The sequence below is a fragment of the Echeneis naucrates genome, chromosome 3, assembly GCF_900963305.1.
Source record: "Echeneis naucrates chromosome 3, fEcheNa1.1, whole genome shotgun sequence".
Taxonomy (NCBI): domain Eukaryota; kingdom Metazoa; phylum Chordata; class Actinopteri; order Carangiformes; family Echeneidae; genus Echeneis; species Echeneis naucrates.
In genome coordinates, this window is record NC_042513.1 from 16,692,969 (window position 1) to 16,719,135 (window position 26,167).

Below are 26,167 nucleotides of genomic sequence, written 5' to 3' on the forward strand. Positions count from 1 at the left end.
GCATTTGACAGACATCTCCCACCCAATCTGGTGGAGCTTCAGAGGATCTGCCAGGAAGAACAGGATAAAGTCGCCAAATCCAGAAAAACTTGTAGAGATTTAACTCAAAAGACTTAAAGCTGTTGTTACTGACAAAGAGGCTTTTATGAGGTACATAATAAAGGGTATAAATAGATTAGAAAAAGATTTCAGCTTTGGTTTTTAAGTACATTTCCAAAAAAAAAAAACGAAACAAAACCAAACCCCAAAAACAACTCGTTTCCAGACTTTTGACAATGCTGTTTTCCTTTGTTATTATTGGTGGTTGAATGTAGATTGATGAGCAAAAATTTAATGAGCAATGAAACTTGAAGAGGTCTGAACATTGAACATTGAACATTTTCTTTGTCTGCACACCACAGTACTACAGAATGTATATATATACATATATATTATATTTCTGACATTAAAGCTTATTTTTACTGGCACTAGAGCATTTTAAGAAGGTCCCTTGCTTGGCCATTTCTATTTTTCCAGAATTTAATCTAATCTTTAGAGTAACTCTTCTTCTTGCAGCCATTCTTATGTCTTCCTTATAATCCAGGTCCTTGGTGCAAGAGTTGCATGAAACACCAGATGTAAACACAGAGATTGAATTGTACCTCCTGTCTGGCACAGCATTTGTTTATTCCATTTATGAGTGATTTAGACAAGAGCTGGCCATAGTTTTTATTTGTATTTATATGTTTAATTGTGACATTGATGGCACGTGTGTTTATTTGTAGGCAGTGGGCTGTGACAAGATTCTGGGCTCCAAGGTCTCTCTGGATGCCTGCGGAGTCTGTAAGGGAAACAACTCTACTTGCAAGTTCTTCAAGGGCCAGTACACACTTCAACACAGGGCTAATGGTAAACTGGCCTTTGTCATTACTTGTAGAATCTCCTTGTAGTGTGTCAATAAAGACATATCCAAGCATGATTTTGCCTCAACTTGCTTTATTTTTATCCCCAGAGTATTACTCAATGGTAACGGTCCCAGCAGGGGCACGAAGCATTCGCATTGAGGAAGTGGAGGTATCCACCAGCTACCTGGCTGTCCGCTCCCTGAAAAGAAAGTACTACCTGACAGGGGACTGGACTGTGGACTGGCCTGGAAAGTTCCACTTCAGTGGAACCGTATTCGACTACCAGCGATCTTTCAACAAGCCGGAGAGCCTGTATGCCGCTGGACCTACTAATGAGACGCTAGTGTTTGAAGTAAGCCGCTGCTGCCGGGTGATGTCCGTTTGTAGCAATTAACAGTGACAGCCCCCTCCTCTTTTTTAAAATGTCTAAATATGATGAAGCTTAGATGAAAAAAGTAGTTTGGGTGGCAGGGAGCACGGGGGTGGTTGTAGCTGTCTGCAGTACTTCTGTCGGGGATTAATTGTGTTGGTTGACTGGTTACGTCAGGCATGATGTGCAGATGGGTGGGTGCCATTAGAAAGAAACTAGCTTTTTTTCCAGGCTTTGCACAATGATGACCAGCACCACAGCTTGTCTCAGTCCTAAGCAGGGATGTCCTCATTGTGAGTGATGGAGGAAAGACGAAGAACTTCACATCATGTTAAAACCAATGGAACGCAATGGCACATTGTCATGTCAGTTTTTAGGGAGCAGTTTTTCAATAGAAATTACGATAGGTCTTCTGTCTACATAACACATAAGCATCTAGGTCATCAAAGGTTTGATGTCAACCACAATTTCCATTCCTATTCACTGACAACTCTTCCATAGATGTCAATCAGATATCACTCAGATATCACTCCAGCCACTGCTCCACACACCACCAGCCCTAACCCTAACCCTAACCCATGTGTCAGGACCTCCAGCCCCAACCATCAGTAGTTCAACCACACAACAGACTAAATCAGCCTCGGAGGCAATTTAATTTTTCATATCAGTGTCATATGGCTGAGGTATCGCCTGTGTTTATAAAGACTCTAGTTTCTTGGTCCTGCCAGCTGCACTGTCAACAATCACGTTTCTCCATGTACAATAATCAAAACCATGGATCTGCACCCTTTCCCCCTGGCCACTGACCTCCAAAGTGCTTTCTTCCAGCCAAGTGATTTGAAGCTAATAGACCAAATAAAATCACCAACTGCCCTTTAGAGGGATGAAAGGTATAAAATCAGATGGTTTCTCTGAGCGAGATGTTCAGGAGTGTGCAACAGGTGATTTATGAGTTGATGGCACATTTTTTTTCCTACCCCACGTTGGTAATCAGCGGTGCGCAGGAAACCAAAGCTTGGAGGGGAGGGCGAGTCTCTACCTGTCTTGAAGGCAGCAGCCCAATGTGATGCAGGACAGACGTATCCTCCAGACTAATATTTGACAAGTGGCCGAATCACTCATGACTCTGTAATAGGTTCAAGTGAGTGGCGAGAGCTGGAGGGTGGAGGCGGGAGTAGAAGCGGGGGTGGGATGTTTTTCCCACATAACTTTGTCAGTGAAAGCATTTATTTTCTCCTGAACTCTGAACTTTAGCTGTGGAAACAGAAGTGAAAACCAGCTGAAGAGTAGACAGGTTTTTTTTGTTGTTTTTTCCCCCTCCATCATGCTTGAAGTGATAGTCTTGTAAAAGCCAGTCTCTCCTCAGTCTTTCATCCCCTGAAATTCTGTGGTTAAAGCAGGAATGATTGCTACACTGGTATTCCCGCTGGATTTACAGGCCTGGTTGGTCACTTGTTTGACCATCAGGAAATGTCTGAGTGTTTTTTGTAGCTATTTTAGAGAAGAGGCCTGTTTGTAGGCAGTTAAGTGGATTTGCTGTTGTAGTTGGCATTTGAACAACAGCTCTTTCTTGTTCTAGATGGATTTTTAAAAAATGTACATCAACTTTTGCAAACATTTTTGCGTTCTGCCACCTTACAGTCTTGCTTTCACTGAGTACTGTATTGTCAATAGCAGCTTTATTTCGATCCCATGTGATTTGATGTGGCTTTGGAGGTATGTCTGTTGGACAAGTGGTTGGCCAGTCCACGATTGTGGTCCAGATTGAAATACCTCAATAAGCATTTCACAAAACAATACCACATGGATTTCATTTAAATTTGTGACATTTGTGGTGCCCAGGCAATGAATCCCATTGACTCTGATGATCCCCATACATTTCCTGTAAAGGTTGAAGTTTTTGTTTATTCAAAGAAAAGCTGCAGCATATTTCTGGTTCAGAGAAACAATAGCAATTCTTAAGACTTAATACATGCAGAAATATGAACATTCCAATCTGCCTCAGTTGTACTCTTTGTTTTGTGCTCTGAAGTCTTTGTATGCCAAAACACTGAATGAAAGGAGGTATTCGTAGATTTGCTATTGCTACCCAGCAAGTATTTGCATTACTTACCAACCTAGAAGAAATGTTGAAAGTTTCCCATCAACCTGTTTTCAAGGGTTGAAAGGTAACACCAATGTTAACACTTGTCAAATGATGTCTTTGTTTCTACTGAGGTGAGACAAGATGGGCAAGATGGGCGGTTGAGTAGTTTTGTTAACTGGTTGTCTGATTTCATCACTTTGTTTGGTTGAGTACCGTATTATCATGACTGAAACGTTCAAGAGTCCAAACTACAAACATACAGCCCAAGTTGTGATGGGGATAAATGATCCTTCAAAGAATGGACTTCAAGTTTCAGTCTTGCTGCTTGTCTGTATCTCATGGGTCTGTCCAGCACTGAACTCAGCAATAGCAGGCTGCTGATCTGCAGATGACACCACTGTAATCTCCGTAAGTATGTCCTGTAATTACTAAAAAAGAAAGAGGTTGGTAGAAATAGGAGGATAGAAAGAGAGAGAGAGTAGAGCCAGTGTGAGATTAAAAGATTAAGAACTCTGCAATTGAGCTCTTTGGATGTGAGAAGTTAAGGCCAGGGCAGTGCAGATGAAACTGCAAATGAAGGAAAGCAAGTTTCTTTTTTATTTTTTTTTTTCAGTGCTGGTCTTCATCTGTTTCACACATTCTACTTATCTGGCTCTGCCACAGAAATGCTGAACAGGAGTGCAGTGGGGGAGGGTGTAGGCACCAGTCTTTGCCAGACCCTTATTCAGTTTGAAGAACTCCCCCCCAAAAAAAAAAACCCAAATGTTGAGGAGTGTGAGCGTAAACTGTGACAAGGTGTTCACATCTGCACAGCTGCTCTACCAGTATGGAGGAGGAGGGAAGAGGAGTGGGAGTAGTTAACAAGGAGGAGGGAACAGATTTAACATATGGCTGTCACTGGAGGTCTCAGTGGACACCAACGCGGATAATTTCCCCCGTGCTGATGTTTTAATGGTACGAGGTGCGAGGTCTTGCCAGTCCAGGGCAAAGCATTGTGGGCCTGTAAGTGAGATTGACATCTATGTTTGCTAGACTGTAATTTATCATCATCTCATCTGACGTGATGAGTGGTTTGGTGGCTGGGTTGTGAAAACCAAGAAACGCTGTGGTTTGATTTTGGACTGTGGGAAAACTCACACAACTTAAACTTGAAAAGCAGCTCATGCTAAACTTCTCTTCAGGAAATAATGTGTTTCTTTCAATAAATGTGACGAGGAAAAATTATATTTATGACCAAAGGTTACCCATTAAGGAACATTTCTCCAACTGCATCCATGGATCCCCTCCATTCATCTTAGTTTTAAAACTCTTTTCTTTCTTTCTTTCTTTTTTTTTTGCAATCTTTTTTCCTGGTGTCCACCACTCTTCACCCCTCGGAGAAGAAGATTTGGAAATGCTGCTGCCCAGGTTTTAAAAATCTGATGATGAAGACGACTTATCAGACATGATTGCCACTGGTGAAATCAACACACTGACAAAAAAAGAGTTAGAAGGGTTAATAGCCTTGTTGTCTTCATCAGCAACTGATAAAATTCTGCATTTTGTGTGACACCTGTTTTTGTTGTAACTAATTTGTGTTACTTTCTGCGACTAATAGACACTGCAGAATAGACAGTCTACTTCCAGTTTATGCTGGCTTCTGCATTCTTAGTGTACATTAATGGTAACGTGATATGTGTTTAAGGTGTGATAGACATTCTTTTAGATACAGAGCTAAAATGATCATCTGGAAGCAGATGGTTTTGTTTCAAGTTTTTGGGCCAAGGAAAAGAGGGTGTTCAGTACAGTGTAGATCTATTTTACTGAACATGTGGAAAAATACATTTCCAATGCATAAAATTTAACTTCCAAAAATGTAAAACCGAGCAGTTTAATCAATTTATTGAATTGCGCACAGTAGTGTGCTCATTTATTAGTTGGTGTCAGAGATTAGGTAGATTTTTACATATTGTGACTTGTATCAAGACAGTAGGCCAGTTCTGTTTGCTTTGACCACTTAGGAGTTGCAAGGCCAGGGTGAGCTCTGTCTGCAAAGTGGGAACAAGCTTGACCTCACTGTTGATATTGTGACTGGTTGCAGGAACGCTGGTTTGCAGGATGGACAGGTTGGATATGTTTCTTTTTCTTGTTGGTTTTGGTGTTCAGTAGTCAGCCAGATCATGAGGTTTGGCTGCACATGTCCCAGACTAAGGAAGTCTAGAGGAGAAGGGGTCGGACATGTCTGAAATTATTATTGTTTGAAAGTTATTGTCAGCCCTGGCAGACAGTGTTAACACTGTGGTTGGTTGGGTTTACTCAACATGGCGGAAAGCTTAGGAAAGAGAGATCATTTATTCAGAAAGCTACGTGGCTTCAGTGTAGGGCCACTGTTAATAGGGGCTACTGAATATCGAGTGCCTCTGATTCACATCCAAGGTGGTTGTTTGGCAAAGGAGCAGGAATCTTGGTACTGGTTGGTTTGCTTGGATAAGCACAATATCCCGGTGTGGTTACCGGTGGCAGTTGTGTCATGACAATGGGTTTGGATTTTGCTGGAGTTGGGCGGAGTGAGGTAGGTAGCATCAGCAAAGGAAGTATGTGGGTGTTATTGTTGTTTGGTAGAGGCCACAATTTCATCATTTAGACATAGTTGCAAACACTGGGTTTCCAAACATTATACCATGGTTTGACTTGTGGCATATGGTCAAGAACCTGGTAGTAATGTGGCTGAGATGAAGAAGATGATGCATTTTATTTTGAAGCATTTTAGAGATTTTTTTTTTCCCACTTATAGTAAAACTATGGAGCAATAATTTCATGTCATGCTACCTTAATGGTATTCAAGTACTGAGGAAGGAACCTGGAAGCTAGCAAAGATGGAAATAAACATTTGATATATGTTTAGAAGTGTTTTAGCATGGTGCATTATTAACCTGATATGGAATAAAACAATGCCAGATAATGCTGCATACACTTTTAGCAGTTTGTGTCGTGACAAAGATGTGAATAATAATTAAAAATAGGGTTTTTCTGGAGTCAGTTGGAGTAGCAAAGTGTATTGTGTCGCCATGAAATCTAAGAGACTGTGATATTGCCAAGCGTTAATCACACTTAATCTGTGATTGTGAAGAAGTGTGGTATGTGATTAAAAATGCAACAACAGATACTAATGCTAACGTAATATCCCATGCCAAAATGCCTACATCCAAACTACAGTAACTTCCTGCTGTTTCAGAACATCGGCATGCCCCTGTTCCTTTCACCTAAAACTCACCTTGCACTTTGAAACCTTAGTTGAAAACGGACTCGTTTTTGAAAGTGCCTTCGTACACATTAACCTGTCCTTCCAGCTGCTCAAAGTCTGCATATGCTGTACCTGCACATGAAGAGGTGTTTCTGACATTAGACGGTGCATTACCCCTCTCCTGACATCGCTCTGTTTTTTCCTCCTGCCTCGCACCGGGCCGACTACACATGGAACAGTTAACAGGCAGCACAGGGGGATTGGATAGTCTCTGGAGGGGTTTGGTCCAGTCCAGAGGTCTCCAGCTCCGGTCCTGGAGGGACACTATCCTGCAGGTTTTAGATGTTTCCTGCTCCAACACACCTGATTCAAATGATCAGCTCATCATCAAGCTCTGCTGAAGTCTGATCAGGAGTCACTCATTTGAATCAGGAAACATCCAGGACTGGATCTGGAGACCTCAGGTCTAGTCTCTATTAATAGACTGTCCTGTATGCTCCATGCCTAGTTCCTCCTCTTCCTCATTTTATTGTAGTACTTCTTGTCATAGACGCAGGATGACGGAAAAAATGGAGGCAAGAGTCAGCGAGTTAGAGTCGCAGCTCCGCACTTTAGCTAGCTCAGCTTATGCTAGCGTAGCTAACTATAAAGCTAAGTGTCGACGTTGGTAACTATGGTAACTAGCAGTCCGGGCTAAGAGGAGTGGCGGAGTAGTTGAACACATGGACCGGCTTTATTCAGCTCTTTTCTTCCTTCAACATCACAACAAAGTACTTTTACGAGTTTCATCACACTGACAGAATTTAATATACCAGTTCATTAAATGTAAAAATATGTTTAAGTCAAAGACTGTTATATTTGAGTCACATAAGCTTTTCCCTCAACAAATGGTTTGACCACCGAGCCTTGGCTAAGCCCCGCCCCCCTTGGTTACTGTTGCTATGCCAGGTGTTTTCTGTTGTCTGAAGTTCTTAAGGAACATGTCCGGTCAGGATCAGTTCGGTTTCCAAAAAGGAAAGAGAATAAAAAAATAAAGGGTTAGAAATTCTCTAAACAAATATTTAAAAATGGCGGTGACGGTGAAGGTGGCACGAGAAACGTAGAGCAAGGTAATAAACGGCGGTTAGCTTGTAACTAAGCTAACTGGCCAGCTCTAATGCTAACGTCCATTAGCCTAGCTTGTATTAAAGCCCGACACAAAACGTTATCTTTGACAGAAACAGCTGAGTTTGGTAGCTCCATCAGAAAGGAAGACACAGAGAGGAGAGGGCTGCAGCTGCTGTCAGGTAACAGAAAGAGAGACAGGGAGGGTCCTGGGGGGATTTATTTAACTTGTTGGCTTTATTTCTGCATAAAGATATTGACCGCAAATTTAGAAGTACTCCACCGCTTCAGACACAACAACACACACAAGGACCGGGACACTACTCCTCAATGTTTTTTAAGCAGAAAGACAGACCTGTGTTCAGCTGTGAGTGGTGATTAGTTGGGCCGTATTGTCAGTGATGTCCACAGAAGACATCCAAACTCTGGCTACAGGCTAATGCGTGTTCAGGTAATAATACGGCCACGATGTATAATGAAGAATGAGCCGATCGTTATGGAGAAATAATCCTGGTAGGATTGGGATTATACATCGTGGACATATTCTTACCTGGAACACACACAGAGGAGTGTGTGTTGCAAAAAAATTAAAAACAATGAACAGTTAGACTAACGCAGAAGTATAGTGGGCATCAATAGAAATGTAGTGGAGTAAAAAGTACAATATTTGTCCTTCAAATGTAGTGAAGTGAAAGTAAAAGTATTCCCCAAAAATAATACTCGAGTAAAGTACGGATACTCAAAAAACTGTACTTAAGGACAGTACTCTAGTAAATTTACCCTTACTCGTTACCGACCGCCCCTGTCCCTAAGATTGGATGGTTGATGGTAGATTCCTTTGTACTTCAGGATATACTCCAAAGAAAACGTACTTGTCAAAGCTCATCATTGCAGATACTGATTAACTGGTATGTTTGTGAGACATTGGAATGAATATTGACAGTTGGACCTAATAGAATATGCTGATGGATTTAGGATTTGTAACCATGAAACCAGAACTAAAGTGAGGTGGGATGTAAAAAAACAGTTATACCAAAGACAGTCTAGCACAGTGTTTAAAAAGGGTTTAAAATGACAGTATGTAAATGTTCCTCAACCAAAATTTATCACTATGGTAGTGGATCCTGACAGGACTGTTAATTATAGCCTGATGCTGCCTTTGCAAATAGGTATGTCTGCTGTCATTCATCCGTTCGTCCCCGCTCAACTTGACTGTCCAAATAAATATCCTGAACAGAAACGGTAACTCAGAATCTCCAGCCAGTACAAAGGATGTGGTGAAAAGAAGCAAACTCTCAAAAGAAAATAGAAATTGTCCCTCATATGTTCACGCACTGTCCAAATAAAATCACCTTATAATAGTGTGGTCAGCCAGTTTGGAATAGAGAGGGAACAAAGCACTCCTGAATATTTCTACTATATGCACTCTGGTTAGTGGGTAGTAGATCTGACAGCCGAATGGAAACTGAGTTACGCTGCCACGTTGTCAGTCGTCTTACTTTTAGTCCATAACAGACCTTTTTTTTTTTCTTCTCTTCTTTCACTTCACTTCTGCCATGCTCCTCTAAGTTGATGTGGCATAGACATGCTGCAAATGCGGCACCACCAATCACATATTGACTCAGAGAGAGGGTCTTCGTTGTACTGTATGTGTGGGAAATGTTCAATTATCCACAATTTAGGGAAAACTGACAATCACCACTGACTTGTTTTCTAGAAAAAACTTCTGTTAGCTCTACTTATTCTGGCCATTGGTATGCCTGGTTTATATTGTCATTTGGTTGATTATAAGGCAATTTTTCTTAATTTCTTAAGCTCATAATGTAGTATTTGCCTACATTGTAACACAACTGTTGCATGAAACTAAAATTAGACATGGAGTGGTTGCAGATACAGTATGAGCTATGAACATGAAATGAAATCCTCAGCTTTTCCAATAACTGTAACCACAGGGTTTTCAGCTATGCTTATGAGCTATTTGCGCATGGAAAAAGCAAATGAACTGTGGCTGACAAAATGCAGTGTCACACTTGTCACGTACACATAGGAAACATTGTTCCCTTCAAAGTGGAAGAATCGTTGTTTCTGATGCTGTGATTTTTTTTTTTTTTTTTTTTTTTTTGGCTGAGGTTCATAACAGTTAAAGTAGCATCTGGGGTTTTCTCTTTACTGTCTAACCCCCTTTCTCTTCTTGAAACTCTCTCTATATGAATACCAAAGCGCATAATTTTGAATCAGATCTCCTAGCCTAACATGCACTAGTTTGCAGAGAGATGTAATTGAATATTATTGTAATGGCATAAAGGCAATGCTGATTGCTTGCAAATTACAAATTGACCCTAACCCTGCATTAAATATGATTATGCTGGGTGTGCCATCTTTAGATTTAGATGGCAGAGGCTCATCAGGGCACAACTGCGGCTGTGCGGGTGCGTTACAGTATATACTGGTGGCCTGGAGATTTTGAGGGTGGAAGATTGGTGGTTGAACTCCTCGGAGCAGCCTGGAAAAAGTGGTTGCAATGAATGAGATCCAGAGTAATGTGAACATGTGATGCTTTTCCTGGATAAATAAAGGTTAGAAGACACACTGCATTTACGCATGTGATGCCTTTCCTGACCAGCTGTGTTCTTGCTTCACAGATCCTCCTGCAGGGGAAGAACCCGGGCGTGGTGTGGGAGTACACTCTGCCTCGTACTGAGAGAAAACCTGACTATAGCTGGGGTGTGGTGCGCTCAGACTGCTCTGCTCCCTGTGCTGGAGGTGAGATCCTGTGTGTTTGAATAAAAGCCAATTGTTCATGTTTAAGGGCTGAGACTAGAAGATTTCTCAATTCATACATTCAGTGTGACATTAATCTAAACTTTTGCTGAAGTCCTTAATTTAACCATGACTAGGCACATGTGGCTCTATAAAGCAATAATCTAACAGGTAGATCCTTCACAAGATTCATTGCAAGCTGTTTTAACTTCAGGTACAACTGCTAAAGCCAAAGCCCATAAAAGCTTAAATAATTTTGGGAAAAAGTTATATGTCGTGAGGGTGAAAATCCTGTTTTGCAAAGTTGCAGCGCCTGAATTTGGGCAAAATGTTTCTTTGCTCCAGCTACTTGGATCAGGCGCAAACAATTGATGTTCGATGTGGTTAGACAGTATATCTATAGACTAGTTCTAATGTAACATTAACCAACTTTAACATCGGTCTTTTAGTATTATGGAATGTATCATACATATTTAACTCTTTACAAGGCTCCTATTTTGAAACAACTCAGCTTGAATCATTAAAAAAAAAAAAAACAGGCAGCAGAAATCACCAGCTTGTTAGAGCTGAGGAAATCTGCCAGATGTTGGTAAAATTGATAACTGTTTTTGTCCATCTCAGCTTGAAGGCCACTGTTACAGAAGTATGAAAAAATGAAAGAGTTTCATCTGTTGCAGTATTTATAAACTGTATCTGAGCTTTGTGAGAACAGGACGTTTGAAAGGCATCCCAACCATTACTATGGAGGGTAGAGATGGTCTGATATAAGAAATAGATTAGCAGAAAACGTGCATCTTCATGTTTGTTTATGTGTACAGTGTGTAATTTAATCTGTATTTGTGCTTTTATATTTGTCTTTATCTGTGTGTTGATGTGTTTTTTTATTGGGTACAGTTCCCCTCTGCTCCAATGTGGTCCACAAAGTGTGTTCAGGCTAATGAAAAGCACCTTTGTCAGTTGAGAAGCTCAGATTTTCTTGGTTTGAAAAGACTCTCATCAACCCCTTGTTCACTTGTCAGTGAAAGGGTTTACGTGTGTGTGTGTGTGTGTGTGTGTGTGTGAGTGTGAGAGACTGAGAGAGAAAGCGTGTGTTCTCTCTAGAGGCAGCAACAGTCCGCAGGTATGCAGACATTTTGACCCAGAGAGCTTGAGCTATGGCAGAAAATGTAACTGAAGTCGTCAAATTACCTGCAAGAACTACACTAACTGTCTTGTTCTCTCCCTCCCTCTGTTTCTCAATCAGGTCGTATCTCGACCAAGGCTATCTGTCTGCAGGACCAGAAAGTTCAAGTCAACTCCACCATGTGCAATCCCCTCACCAGGCCAACGCTGGGCTCCCATCTCTGCAACACACAGCCCTGCCCCGCTTAGTAAGTGCAGATACATGTGTGTGTTGGGTGGGGGGGGTCAGGCAGTACGTGACATGTGGGTTAATGTTTCCAAATTTTCCGGCTTTGGAGCTGTTTTCATTACAGACCCAAAAACACGTATATGCCCGCATACACAAACACACACACACACAGTGGTTGAGTGTGGAGGGTGCCTGTGGTCCATTTGTTGTGGCCAGCCACCACTCTGTTCTCTGTGCTCTTCTCTTTTCTGCTCACTCTCTAATTTTTCCTGTTTTTTTTAGCCGTGCTGTCATACAGAATCATATAGTGTTTGATCTGATATCCATCTTTATTCTACCGCTTGGCTCCTGGAAGTGGAGCTATTATTTTTTTTTATTTGAACTCTCAGTCTTCAGCCAGTCTTTGCATTAGGATGAAACGTAATTGTTAAAAAAAAAAAAAAAAAAAATATATATATATATATATATATATATATATTAGGAGTTTGATGTAGGAAGGTAAAAAATTTAAGAAATATAAAACTGAACAATTAAAGAGCCTATTTGTAACGTTTTCCATCACTGAATAGCAAATGTTAGCATTGACTAACTATTAGCTGTTTACTCACTAATCAAAAAAAAAAAAAAAAACAACTTTTTTCTACCAATTGGTTGTTTTTTTTTCATCATGAAGTTAATATAGGATGATGTTTCCAAGTCTGTAGAAGAATTTAAAGTATAGTGAATGCTTGAGAATAAAAGAGAGACATAGAGAAATTGAGGTATGTCTGAAGGAAGACAGGAGGCATTAGAGACATTGTTACTTTCTCTGCACACAGATATTTCTCACATATTCTCAGCCCAAAGCTTGCCGACTGTCTCAGTGGCAAAATCATGCCCATGCTTTACCTCAGTTGCCTGACATTTTACTTGTGGACATGCATTCAGTACAATGAGCATTCAGGGGCCATTGCAGCGAGCAAAAAGAGGAAACCAGGCTTAACTGCGGTAGAGTAACATGTTGTAACAGCCCTGAATAAATGGGCTCTCTCCTATGTAGGCCTTTGGCTGAGGGAACTGGAGCTGGCTTGATTTACTGCGCTGCTCCAGAGAACGAGCAGGGAACCATGTGTTGGGTTCAGTGAGAGAACACACACATACACAAAAATACACACAGACCCAGGGCGACAGGCACACTTAAAGTTCATATGCATTAACATTAGCCAAACGTATGATGCTCTAATAATGCATTATGGATCCAAGGTATAGGGTAAAAATAGAAACACAACACAAAGATGCATGTGTCTTATGTTAATGATGTTGCGGTTTCGTCCACCATTAGCCATTCTGCATTCAGTGCAGACTGAACTTTCTCCTGTGTCGGGGGGTTGAACAAGCCAGACAACTATCGGTTACACTTCCAGCATTCAGCCTCTGTTTCTCACCAATTTTCCCACCACCCGAGAGGGTATTTCCTGCCCCTAATCTTAGGCATACCATTTCTCTTATCTTGGCGAAAGGCATTAAACAGTTGTGTTGCATGTCCAATCCTCCCCCCTTTTGGTTTGAAAGAAGAAAGTGGTATAGTGCAGATAAATAGCATCAGTACAGGCTGTCCATCCAGAAAAGTAAAGCAGTCTTTGACAATTAAGGATCTTATTATACAGTAGCTGGCACCATTTCTTAGCTAGTGTGTGTACAAGCCAATTTATGGCCGCTACACAGGAAGGCAGTTGAGTTGAGTGAACAGCATGAAAGCATTAATGACTACATCAAGACCTCCCAATGCATGTGCACACATTCAAAAGCCCAGCAGAGAAAAGCTAAATTGACAATGAGGAGGAATGCATGTGTGCTCTGTGTTTGAGTGTAAGTGTGCCTGACATGAAAATGAATGTAAAAGTGCCTGCTTATCTCAGTGGTGTGTGTCTCGGGCGCTGACAGGCCTATCCATGTTTTATTGTGCAGAGACGGCTGGATTCCCACGGGGCACAGCCAGTCTAGCCACGCAGAGCCAGTCAGACTCTCCCCTGCTCACCCTCATCCCGTCACTCCCATCTAACCCTTTTTGCTTTATAGGGGTCTTAAAGTATCACTCCCCATTTCAGTGTTAGTATGTTGAGGAAAACAAGGATTCTAAAGAGTGGCATTGGAAATATTTCTCAACATAAAGGTGAGGTGCGGGGGCTCGAAGGTTTTATAGAAATAAGTTAAATCTTCCAGCCCAAGCTTGCTGCCTGGAAGAAATGCACTCATATCTCACTGAAGTTCATGTCATGTCTTGCTTTGTCTGCCTCCCAGCCCCCATCTCCATCTCATACTATCTCTCCATCATCTCTTTCTATCTGGAGTTTGAAGTAATTTTGCTCTCTCTCTCTCTTGGCAGAGGCCATCTGTAGACTCACTTACCAAAGGTTGGGGATTTCTCTGTTTCTATCACGCAGCAGCATATGTAGACAAATCAAAGTGAGGTGTACTGTAGTTGTGCCAGAGGAGATGTGGAGCCTGGATTTATCAAACCTGTAAGAATTAGACTGAATAACTCTGCAGAGACAACTTTCGAGTAAAATAGTTGCATCTGTCGAATGAATTTTACTTTCAGAAAGGTTTAAGGATACCGTTGAAGACTATGTGAATAGTCACATGTATACACAGAGCAATAAGTGGCAAATGGAGAAACATCTAACATCTTAACATCTAATATTAACAATATTAGCACCAATTAAAAAAATATAAAACAAAAATATGACCATATGGGAAGTAATTTGTTGGTTGCAGGCCGTTGCTGGTTTGCAAAATATGTTGTATACACTATTTGTACAAAGTAAATTAAAACTAGTGAAGCATTTGATATTTTTAAGGGCACATATTGGTAGCAAGCAAGAGCTGCAAACACACTTTCACAGCAGACATTTTGAATTGGTCTGGCTGATATAACATTAGCAAAGCCTTATGTCATATGTGTGTGCAGAGAAACTTTGAATGACAACATCAGGACTAAGATATATGTGTAATATTAGCATTGTGACAAATCTGATGTTGGGAGCAAGCAGGAAGTACATCAAGCCGTACATATAAAAATGTAAAAGTATGTCTTATTATGGGCAAAGCAACCTGTTAAACAGAGGTGGTCAGGTATAAAGTTGTATCTCCAATAGGCCCTCTAACTCCAAATTCAACACCAAGGTAAGAATTTGTGCTTATTCGTTGGTAGTAGCTGGTCTTCAGCCACACAACTATAAATGGGGGGGCAGTAATGCATCTCCTACCTCAAAATATGTCAGTTATTGAAACATTTCAGAAATACAAATTATAGTGGTGGTTTGCAGCAAAGCAGAGTGGCACTTCAGGCACTTTTCTCCAATGATATATTGTTATTTATAAGCAAGGGAAAACAGAGAGAAAAAAAGCAAACAGTCCCCAAGCCAGAAATCCAAAACCAGTGCTTCCCGGTCCCAATGGTTCACATCTTCCCCGTTTCTAAATTGCAGTTTAGTCCCACTGCTTCATTTGTCTGCGGCATTTGAAAGAGAATGAAAGCATTTTTCTTCCCCTGAAGCAGGTCGTGGCGGCGTAGAGGAATGGTCTTTGCGGTGGCATGTCCTCTCAGAACTGGACTGAGCCATCTGCCCATCTCTCCGTGTCCCTCTTCTTAGCCTGTGGTTGTCAGACCACTCATTTGCTGTAATCTCCCCTTTTAGCGCCGATGCCAAGACAGAAGCTATTTTCGAAACAGCAATAGGCTTTCATCAGCCGTGAGACAAATTTCAAAGACACTTAAAGGAGAGGCAAAAGCAAAGTGAACTCAGAGGAAAGAGGAAAAAAGTGAGTGAGAACAGGTGAATAAAAGACAAGAAAATGCAAAAAGAAGCATGAAAAAGACAGGGGAGCACATAAAGAGAGAGAATTGAGGGCTTGTGCACCCCATTTGTCAGTGGTTTTATTGTATATTCTATATTGTATGTTGCGGTTGACTCTGGAGACCTATGAAAACTCCTACGTAGAGAGTTGTGTATACAATATGGTTTCCATATTTAGTTTCAGAGGACTACTACAGGGAGAGATGGATGGATATGGATTCATATATTTTACCCTGTGTATTTTTTCTTCTTTTGTATGTTCTTAACTACCAATTTGCGAAATGACAATGATCAATGTTGGAAAATATTGTAAGTATTTTAAAAGCAGCAGCAGATCCAGGATTTGATTAATGATAAGAAATATAAGAAAAGCCCAGCTAGTTCCCTGTTTGGAGCTTTTAACCACTTAAGGAGGCTAATGTTAAGTCTTTCATGTGATAACACTCACTGCTAATTTCGGGTGAAATTGTTTTTTTCTGTTTGTTTGGGCTCAAAATAGGGGCAGCAGATCAGAGTTGAGGTCTGTGGTTGGCTGATTAGGAGCTCAGCCACATGACTGCTATCTGCTATTTTTCCCACATGTAAAACCCTCCATCTTCCTTTTTAATTCCATTAACTAGCACCTGATGGGTTATCCTCTCTCTATCCATAGCTGGGCAACAGGCAACTGGGGATCTTGCAGTCGCTCATGTGGAGGAGGCCAGCAGATGAGGACACTACGATGCCTGAGGAAGGTTACCTACCAGAGAGAAGAGGTGGTGGCACACTCCCTCTGCCCCGTCGTTTCTCCAGCACAAGTACAGCCTTGCCACACTCAGGCCTGTCCACCCGAGTGGAGCACCGGCTCTTGGTCTCAGGTACACGTCAGCCACACTCAGCTCCTGTGACGGCAATATTGGGTGGATCCATCCACCACTTTGGTTCAGACTGCAATATATCAACAACTCTTGGTTTGTGCCCTCATGCATTTGATCATGTCTTCACTTTTAATCTAGTGCCAGATGCAGCTCATCTGGCTCTTTAACAGAATAATATCTTTATACTCTCTCACTCAAACAAATAAGTGTCTGTATATGTAATTAATAGTTTGTTACCAAGTAGCAATAAAACCATCCTCGCCTGTATTATGTGTTTTGTGTTAGCTCATGGCAGCATGCCATCAAGCTAAACTGGGGCTTTTAACCTGGCAAGCAGTCTACCATTGTTTCTCTCAGCACTAGCATTAACTCATACATCAGTGTCTGTAGTGTTGCCGTAGTCTGGACTTTGGTTATACATGACTGCAGTGGTTATGATCTGATGTTAGTGATGTTAAATGATTTTTGTAAATGACATTTTTATTTGTTTTTTGGATTTAAATCTCATAGTAAATTTAAAGCACAGAAAAGGGAGTAGCTGTATGAGACGTAAGAAAACAGGTTAGAGCCATGATGCTTCTGCTGATGATAATCTCATCTGTCTCCTCTTTGCATTTATAAATCACAATTTAATATTGTCACAATTTATCACAAGACACAGAGGAAACATAAACATAAATAAATTCACATTTCACAGGTTATGTGTGCTCTGCTGTAATTTATTTTATAGGCTACACATCATTGATCATTGTGAACCTTAGCTGAAACACAATGATAGTGTGTGCTTGAGAGGACACACACAAACACAAACATGGTGATAAATTTGCTTTGCCAGCTGTCAGACATTTCAGTCAAGATAAAACAAGCACTCTGCTGCCCTCTGTTGGACAAGTGGAAGACAAAGAGAAGAAAATCAATGAAATAATAAACCCTCTGACATCTGCTAGTTGTTGCAAAAGCTCCTGAGTCTTTTCGCAGAAAGATCATTTTCTCCGGAGATTTAATTTGTGCAGTTTAATCATAATTAATTCCAACTGCACTTCGTAACCAAATGACTCATCAAGCAACCACATGAAAATGATCATTGTCTGGTTTGTATTCAGCTGCTCTTGGGTAATAAATACTTAACACTTGTTCAGATGTGGGATTGAGTCTGGAATGGAAATTGAAAGACAGGTATAGCCAACAATTGATTATACCTCTGACTGGTGTGGCTGTTAAATGTTAAATATTACTGTATACTTCAGAGTTTTCCCCTCTCTAACCAGGGTGCATAAAAAGCGGGACAGGGTTTGCTCATTATGCTGTGTACTGTATTTTTAGCTTGGCAGTGGATCAGATAATTTGTCAAACTTTCTGCTGTGACCTGCACAGTCAGGACATTTAGCTGTCATTCGGCCATCAGTCTGGAGGACGCTGATGTTTGACTGTTTTGGAACACCAGTCTGAGTTCAGTCTGCGGTCATGCATAGTGAAGGCTCGTCTCCCCTAAAAAGACCCTTTGGCCCCTTACAGTGACAAAAGGACAACTGGGACATGTCTGTGTGTGTGGCAGTGTATGGAAATGTGTCTGCACAGATGTGGATGTATTTTATATTTAATGAATGAATGTGATGCTGCATAGGACTGCTGTGATGGTTGTGGTAGTCAGTCCAAGTGGGGCAGTTTTCCGTCTGTGGAGTTCATGTGGAGTTTACAGGAGTGCCGTCTGCTGTCAGTGGAGACACTGATGGGCTTGGGTCACATTCATGCACGAGTTATTGGTCTACTGTATTTAATGTTCAGCTATAATGTGCTGCCATCAAGCCAGTGACCTTCTGCTTGCTTGTGTGCAATGTATTGGCTTACAAATGTTTTTACAGTGCCAAGAATTTAACCTCTGTTAAATTGGTCCAGTGCTGAAACATTAAAGCTTAAAATAATCATCAGAAAGTATCAGGCCAAGTTAATGTATGCATGTGGTCATAAAGCCTTTGCTTATTGAATCACCAAACTCCTGATGATGCAGTCATCTGTGTTTCTGCCTCACTGACTCTTCCTTGTCCACTCACAGTGCTCCAAGACGTGTGGTCGGGGACTGAGGAAGCGGAGTGTGTTTTGCAGCAGCACTGATCCTGGGACCAAAGCGGTGGTGGTGCCTGACAGCATGTGCAGACAGCACCACAAACCCAAATCCCAAGAGACCTGTGTCCTGCGGCGGTGCCCCAAAAACGAGAAGCTCCAGTGGATCCCTGCTCCCTGGGGAGAGGTAGGAACAAGGAGACGTGAAGCTCAGGGAGCAGCAGCAGCATTAGAAGTGAAATGTGCTGCTTTCAGTTTCACGCTGTTAAGGAAAGATTCACTTGAAATTTTCAACGCTTTGTAGTTGTGGATTCATGTTTCATTGTGCCTAATATGAGTCACTATAACCGTAGAGGACCTGCCTGAAAATGGATGACAATAAATAAATTAGCGTATTTTTTCACTATCAAATGTGGAATAAAGCTGGTCCAGGAAGAATATTTCACACACATTAAAGCAACTGATGATGAAACAATCTATCATATCAACTGGTGATCATTTTCCCAATGATTAACCTCTTAATTACTTAAATGAATTGGACTTAGATGGCCAGTGGTTCAGTGCCTTGAAATGATGTCCGATTAAACACTCTATTGAGGATCTTCTTACAGCATCCAAAACAAGCTGACTCACCTCAAAGTTAATCAATATCCTAAACACTGACTGGCACACGCGTTACACACACACATTAATTATACCTCAGATGTTGAATTGATGTGTTTATGCCTCCACATGGGTGACAGCAGCAGCTGAAGTAATTATTTTCAGGTTGCCGTCTGTGCACACATCTTTATTCTCATCAACATGATATCTACCTGATATTGCAGAAATGCCTTGTGAACCTTTAAATTTGGTGCAAATACAAAGTTGGACTCAAGGCTGGACTGATTAGATTTTAGCCATAAAAGGTCAAAGGTCATTGCAGCCTCACAAAACATGCTTTTGCCCAGAATTCACACATTTCTAAATTAATTATGACACACCTCAGCACAAACTTTTATTACGATAAAATGATAAAGCGATGCTATTTTGTATTCAGAAAGATCAAAGGTTAACTTCAATTTGACATAATAGTGTTCTGCAAAGACACTTTATTATTCAACACCATAAACTGAAGATGTGTTGATGACCATATTTTCTCAAGAGGCACACAACTACAACTGCACTACAACTAAATCTCTATGACAATACCTCACACCCTAATCATGCCAGCCATTAATCACCTTGATAGATAGAATATTATTTTTGCATTTGGGCAAAAGAATTGGTGAATTGTTAACCATTGCCCTTGTTGTTCTCATACATGTAAAGTCCAGTGGTGGATAACTGGAGGGTCTGGGGCCAGCGCAAGGGGTTATCCACTAAATACTTCATGTTGCTGAATATGTAATGAAAAAGGTCAGTGTCAGGATCAGGTTTGCAGCCTGGAGATACAACAAAGATAAAACACAGTGAAGTTAGCTCCCAGAAATACATTTGGATTCAGATTTTGAAATAGAGCCAGACAGATCGACGCGCCCGCACACACTCACACACACATACTGCATGCTCATCAAATAAAATGACTGAAAAACACTCAGTAGAGCACTTAGTATTTTGGCTGTATTTCTATATCTAAGTGAGTGACATTTTGGTATCTGCTGCTATGGGATCTCACACACACACACACACACACACACACACACACACACACACACACACACACACAGACACGCACACTCACAGAATTCATTTTGTAAATTGTTCCTCCTGCCTGTACTCTTCTTCAGTGCTCCAGGTCATGCGGCTCAGGCATCCAAAAGAGAGAGCTTCGCTGCGGGGAGAGAGACTCACATGGAGGGTATGTTCGTTCAACTGCACAACTGAGACATCCCACTTTAAAAGATTTGTACACGTACCACCCCACTGAGTCGTCTGTGTGCTATGTCCTCTCAATCAGAATTTCATTGTTTTCAAAATGGGAAGCCCTGTTGGAAAAGTAATTTTAAGCAGACAACCTTTCCTCTCCTGCAGGTTCGTGGAGTTCCCCATTCGGAGGTGCAGGAATGTGGCCAAACCTTTGATCGATCTCCAGCAGGGTTGCAACCGAGGTCCGTGCCTGGAGCTCCCTCGGGTCATGCCTGGCAGAACAGCCTCCAACACTGTGGTCTTAGGCTGGTTCCCCTCACCTTGGCAGCAGGTGTGATCCAAAAACTGTCTACATGACAGAGTGACGTGTATACCAGCTGCAAGTCTTCCCATTTGGAGCTTTTCTCCATGTGGTTGATGTGTTCAAATTTCATGGCACGAAAATTTGTCATTGAAAGCATTATATGACATATGCCTCAAATCAGGAATCAGCTTCTTAATTTATAAGATAACAAATAATACTTCAAAACATAAACCACGCCCTAGTGTATACATTTTTTAGTTACCGTCAAATATTGAATTCAACTTTGCTAAAACCTAAGATAGAGTTTAAACAGAAACCCTTCAGTCATAGCTCCTCTCTCAGACTTTTTCTGGAGCTCTAAAATGTCCCAGGTTTTTAACAGAAATGCAGCTTTTAGAATGAAACACTTTTGGTCTCTGTTGTTAAATTCCTCCTTCATGACAACTTAACAGGTAATTTTTTTTAATAACTCACCTGTTTCCAGGTTTATTTTAAGTTTTATTAATAAATTTAACTTCTTAACGTCGTCTGTATATTAAGTTCTGCATAGAGCTGCATGCTGCTTTGAGAAACAGGTGGGTGAGCGAATTCTTGCCACTAACTAGCATGCACAGAAGTTTCACACAGCCCTCCTCTTTACCCAGCTTTGGATTGGCTGGAATTGTCAGAGCCCCTCATCTGATTGGCTGACTGTTTTTGAGTGATTCGATAAATCAGGTTTTGTGGCCTGGCTTAGGGCAGTGGCTACATTATTGTGCAGTTCTGAGAGCTGATTTTAAGCCTCAGTTTTTGAATACAGGCTGTGAGCATTTCTCTGTGGACTGACACCTTTGAGACTTTGTGAGAATTAATAATCAAACCTAGAACAGTGTTATAGGAAACAAAGCTTATCTCAAGTTATACAATTGTGGGGCTTTCCCAGTCATTTTAGTTTGTGATCCGTTGTTTTAAATCTAACTCATCTCACAAAAGAGCTCCTCAGGTTCACAAAATTTATTTTACAGCCTCGCCATCACTCACTCTATTGATTTTAGTTTACCAGGCCTTCTTCTCTGGGAGGCCTGGAACAAGGGAGGCAGCCCAATGTCTGGGCCAGAACTCTGATCAATACAGGACATATGACAACGAGTGACTCCTCTGCTTCCCTAAAAACCTCAAATGCAGACAATACAGTGTAGGTGGTGAAAGTTCACAGACTCTCGAACAGTCTCTGGCTATGTGGAACAGGCCTCAGATGTTATGGAAGAGCTCCATTCTGTTACAGTCTTTCAGGGCAGGTTGTGTAGTTTATGTGTTATATCATCTATTATGCAAAAAGTCTTAAGGGCAACCTTAGACAGCACAGAATCGTATTCTGCTTGATCTAGAGCTTGTGATCCCAGTATGTTTCCACCACAGTAGATATATACTGACAGCTTGCTGGAGGGGAGAGTACATGCTGGATGGGATGTTTGTTTTCTTCATCTGTTCTTGGTCTCTGTATGGACTTATCCTCAATCCGTTTCCCTGCCTCCTCTACTCTTTTTATGACAACTCTTTTCTCTCCACCCACTGCAGCGTTCTCCTTCTCCTATTTATATCCCTGCTCTCCTTCATAATTCTCTGTCTCATTCTGGCTTGTCTTTTGTTTTTGCCTCTCTCCTGTTCTCCTGCCTCTGTCTCAGTGTTCTGTATCCTGTGGCGGAGGGGTTCAGACTCGGTCTATCCAGTGTCTACGACAAGGTCGTCCCGCAGCTGGCTGCCTGCTGCACCAGAGGCCCGTCACTTCTAGGGCATGTAACACACATTTCTGCCCCGCCACTCCTCCAGCTCCAGCACAACGTCCTGGCCGGGTTACAACTGCTAGATCCACAGTGAAAGGTAAACTCATCAATGGGAAATTGACAAATTCAAGTAAAAAAATAGCTATGCACCTCAAAACCTGCAAATCTTTCCAAGTATATTTGTGTTAGAGTCAAAACTCCACATACAATGAGTATAAGACATCATCCACCATTTCAGTCATATGGCCTTGTTTTTAGATGGTGCTTCTTGAAAATCTTGTTAAGTGAAAGAGCCTTGAATGTCTCAGATTAACCTTTTTTGACATGCTGAAGGTTTTTTAGCAGCTGTGTTATTTGTAAAACATGGATAATCCTGTTTGAAGAAAATAGACTTATTTTAAGAAAATCTATCTAATTTATTAGATATAACAACCTTGAGGCCAAGAATCTTTTTCCCCTACTAATGGAACATGGAGACATATAGAGACTGTATCGTACAGTACCTTTTCTAATTTAGTGGGGAAATAATATGAGATACAGTTGGGATTCATCAAAGATTATATCATTTATTTAGACTGATTTTAAAACCCATCTTAATCTACGACCTACTATTATACACTATATTCTTTTTTTAATATAATGGAAGTTTACACTCCAAACACAATACCATAGCTTCATATCCAGCTGCTTGGCTGCTTTTGCTGGATAACTGGGCCACAAGGAGACTTGTCTATGGATTATTTCAGTTGGGTAGTAAAACTCTGTCAAATATAAAAAATAATTCTAAAAGTTATTAAAATGTATAGATGTTTTCCCACAGCAAAGCATTCACGAAGCAACCAGAGAGAGTATCACACTAGACATACGACAAGTTATTTCATGGTCTTTGCTCCTCTAATCACCCAACTACTGCATACATTTCAATACAGTTGGTGATTTGAAAGCAGAGTGCAGGCTGGAGTTGGCATTGCCTGTCTTAAGGGTTTTTTTGTACTCTTCCAAGCAGGCGATGTAAGCCCATTGGTTGGTATGTCCAGGTGATCTGCAGAAAATTGGAGAATTTAAGTGATTTATGGGCAGATTTGATATTCTCTGTTTCCTGCATTTCCAATGTTTCAAGTTATTTTTCTGCTTTCTGTCATTGTCACACGAAGCTCTCTTGAGTGTCAAAATGCATTTATTTGATTAAACAGTCAGTACCAAGATCCCACTTTGGGTTCTGGGAGATTGCGCCGACCACTTCTCACTACTTCCTGCCATGTGTTTTGGGTGTAAAATCAAACAACCAATCAAAAAGAAATGAATGAGTACGAGGTCCACAGAACAAGTGGTTCATCAAGCAGTTGGTAGTTGAGGTCTAACAGTGGTGCTAAAACAATTTGCCTGTCCTCTCTCCACAGATGAACAGTGCGTAGACCATTTCAGCTGGTGCCACTTGGTCCCCCAGCACAGCGTGTGCAACCACAAGTTCTACGGACAGCAGTGCTGCAAATCCTGCTCCAGCAGGAGGCCGTGAAGCTCAGACACACCTGAAAGGAAGGACATTTCAGAGGCTGTTCAAGGGCAGGAGAGGGGGGTGGGGCTATTTACTCACAGGACACAGAACTGTGCTCAACAATTTAAATTTTCTTCCTGGAGTACTTGACTTAAGAATTTTGAATGAAAGTAAAAACAAGAAACTATTGACTTGTTTTACGTGCTAAGGGCTTAGCAGCTGCTAATGTGCATCTGCCAAAGCGGCACCATCAAGTCACTGAGGGTACTGAACGTGGAAAGACCCTGAGCGTCTGAGGACTTGTTGATGTAAAATATATATATGTTGTCATTTTATGGTGCTCATCTGAAACTACAAGCCATGGAGAGAAAAGGAAAGTACAATAGCATTTCCCGCTTGCTTACTCTGTTTGTTGTATATTTAAAGGCGTCTGGTTTCACACGTCTTTGCTTAAATTATTATTGTTCGTAAAATATGATTTTCATTTTGTCACGTGTACAGTGGATCTGCGACATGTTTTAATTCTGTGTTTGGATATGCCATAGGTGCGTGTCAGTTATCATTGAATCCACGTCATGAGATTTTCAGAGGCATTAGTAATCAATTGTCAGATTTTCTTCTCAGCTTGTCTTGTTTGCTGCTGCTCAATCAACCACACATTCTTCCTGTGCGTTTCATTCCTCTAAACACTTTGAGAACATGCCTCCTCTTTTATGTAAAACATTTTATTCAGTCACTCTGTTAAGTGGTCATTTTTTATCTCTCCTATATTGTAATGGTAATACAACTTGATGATCTACTTAACATTCTTTTCTTCCCTTTTTACCATTTTCTCTAAAACCTTTCCAGAAACCAAAAAATAGCAGAAAGGCTTTGCTTGACATAGTCATTTGCACACTGACATAAAAACATATCAAGTTCCAATGCATCTCAAACTTCTCATTTTCCAGTAAGAGCTTTTACATGACTAGTTCAGTGTGAAGTGGGACCTTACACTATGCCGGAATTCAGTCACTGAAATGCTGCAGCAGTTATATTTAAACAATTTTGGAGATTTACAGTCTTGACATTTGGATTTTTTCATCAAACACATGAAGTCAAAGGTTTATGGGGTTCTGTCAATTCCGTACAATTTATTTCTACAGAATGAAAAAATATCAAAGAAGTGTAGTTTGGGCAAGTCAGTCTCTGATGGCTCATATGACTGTAAAATATACCAAATAGCTGGAATAAGTAAGACAAAACATACACAAATATTGTTCAGGAATGTGTTGATTAATTATGTGAAATTGCTCACAAATGTCTCTTGGGCTGAAGTGAAATTCAGTTTTTGTTTGTCATACACAGAATCCTTTTTCATCGTCTGACAGCTGGAGCTAGGTATAATTTTGCACCTTTATTACCCACCAACTGCAGAGCCACAGCACAGATACACTCATTCAGTTAAATCAATCAGCTCTTTTCTGCACCCACATTGAGGATGTGGGTGCAGAAAAGAGCCTCAAAGCTACTGCAAATCTGTTATTTTTCATTTCAAAGCTACACCGGTGATGTTAAAAATACAAAAATCTACTTTCAAACCAATTTTATTTCGGGCAAAATATACAACTTGGAAGAGAAGTGTTCTTCAATGTTTGCACGGATTCAGACTGAAGCAGCAAATTATTGCTTTTGTCCACACGCATATGTACAAACAGTATATCCCTAGTTTGAGTTGCTATACTGACCCTGATGCTTTGAGAAGCCCGTTTCTCCACTTTTTTGTGTGAATTTATGCAAATGATTTTCAAAACGTATTTTTAAATATAAAGCAGTGTCACATGGCCGTGAAGTAATCTGACCTATGAGCAACAATTAATTATTCCTTATTCATTACTTTTTGACTTCAGGGGGGCTCCTGGATATTTGTAACGTGCAGTAACACTTTGTAACATGACTTGTTGATCCTTCCAGTAGCGTAAAGAGTTGGCATCTTTTTTTGGGTACACAGCCTTTCCACTCTCACTGCTCTGATCACAGTTCTTCATTCCTGACCAATTGAGAAAACTCGCTGGATCCCCAGACAGACGTCACAACACTGTCACTTCTTTGGGCTCCATTATGGGCTCCACCAACTCTTCCGAACTGTTGGCCCCTGTTATGCTGAAAACATCTGCCCTACACATGCTGATTTAATACATTTTCTGTCCAAAAATACTGAAACATCTCCATGTTTTTTGTGG

At 40.9% G+C, this 26,167-nt stretch overlaps 1 protein-coding gene across 3 annotated transcripts in view; it reads left to right on the forward strand.

The window, feature by feature from the left end:
• Positions 1-25,199, forward strand: part of adamts18 (ADAM metallopeptidase with thrombospondin type 1 motif, 18) — a 58,050-nt gene extending 32,851 nt beyond the window's left edge. For all 3 annotated transcript variants that reach the window (XM_029497880.1, XM_029497881.1, XM_029497882.1), the window contains 10 exons: positions 765-888; positions 992-1,236; positions 10,310-10,430; positions 11,671-11,797; positions 16,270-16,474; positions 18,528-18,722; positions 20,305-20,375; positions 20,549-20,714; positions 22,352-22,547; positions 23,851-25,199. In XM_029497880.1, coding sequence (XP_029353740.1) covers positions 765-888; positions 992-1,236; positions 10,310-10,430; positions 11,671-11,797; positions 16,270-16,474; positions 18,528-18,722; positions 20,305-20,375; positions 20,549-20,714; positions 22,352-22,547; positions 23,851-23,966 — 1,566 coding nt within the window. In that variant the 3' untranslated portion in view covers positions 23,967-25,199. The remainder of the gene's footprint in view (positions 1-764; positions 889-991; positions 1,237-10,309; positions 10,431-11,670; positions 11,798-16,269; positions 16,475-18,527; positions 18,723-20,304; positions 20,376-20,548; positions 20,715-22,351; positions 22,548-23,850) is intronic.
• Positions 25,200-26,167: the final 968 nt, after the last annotated feature.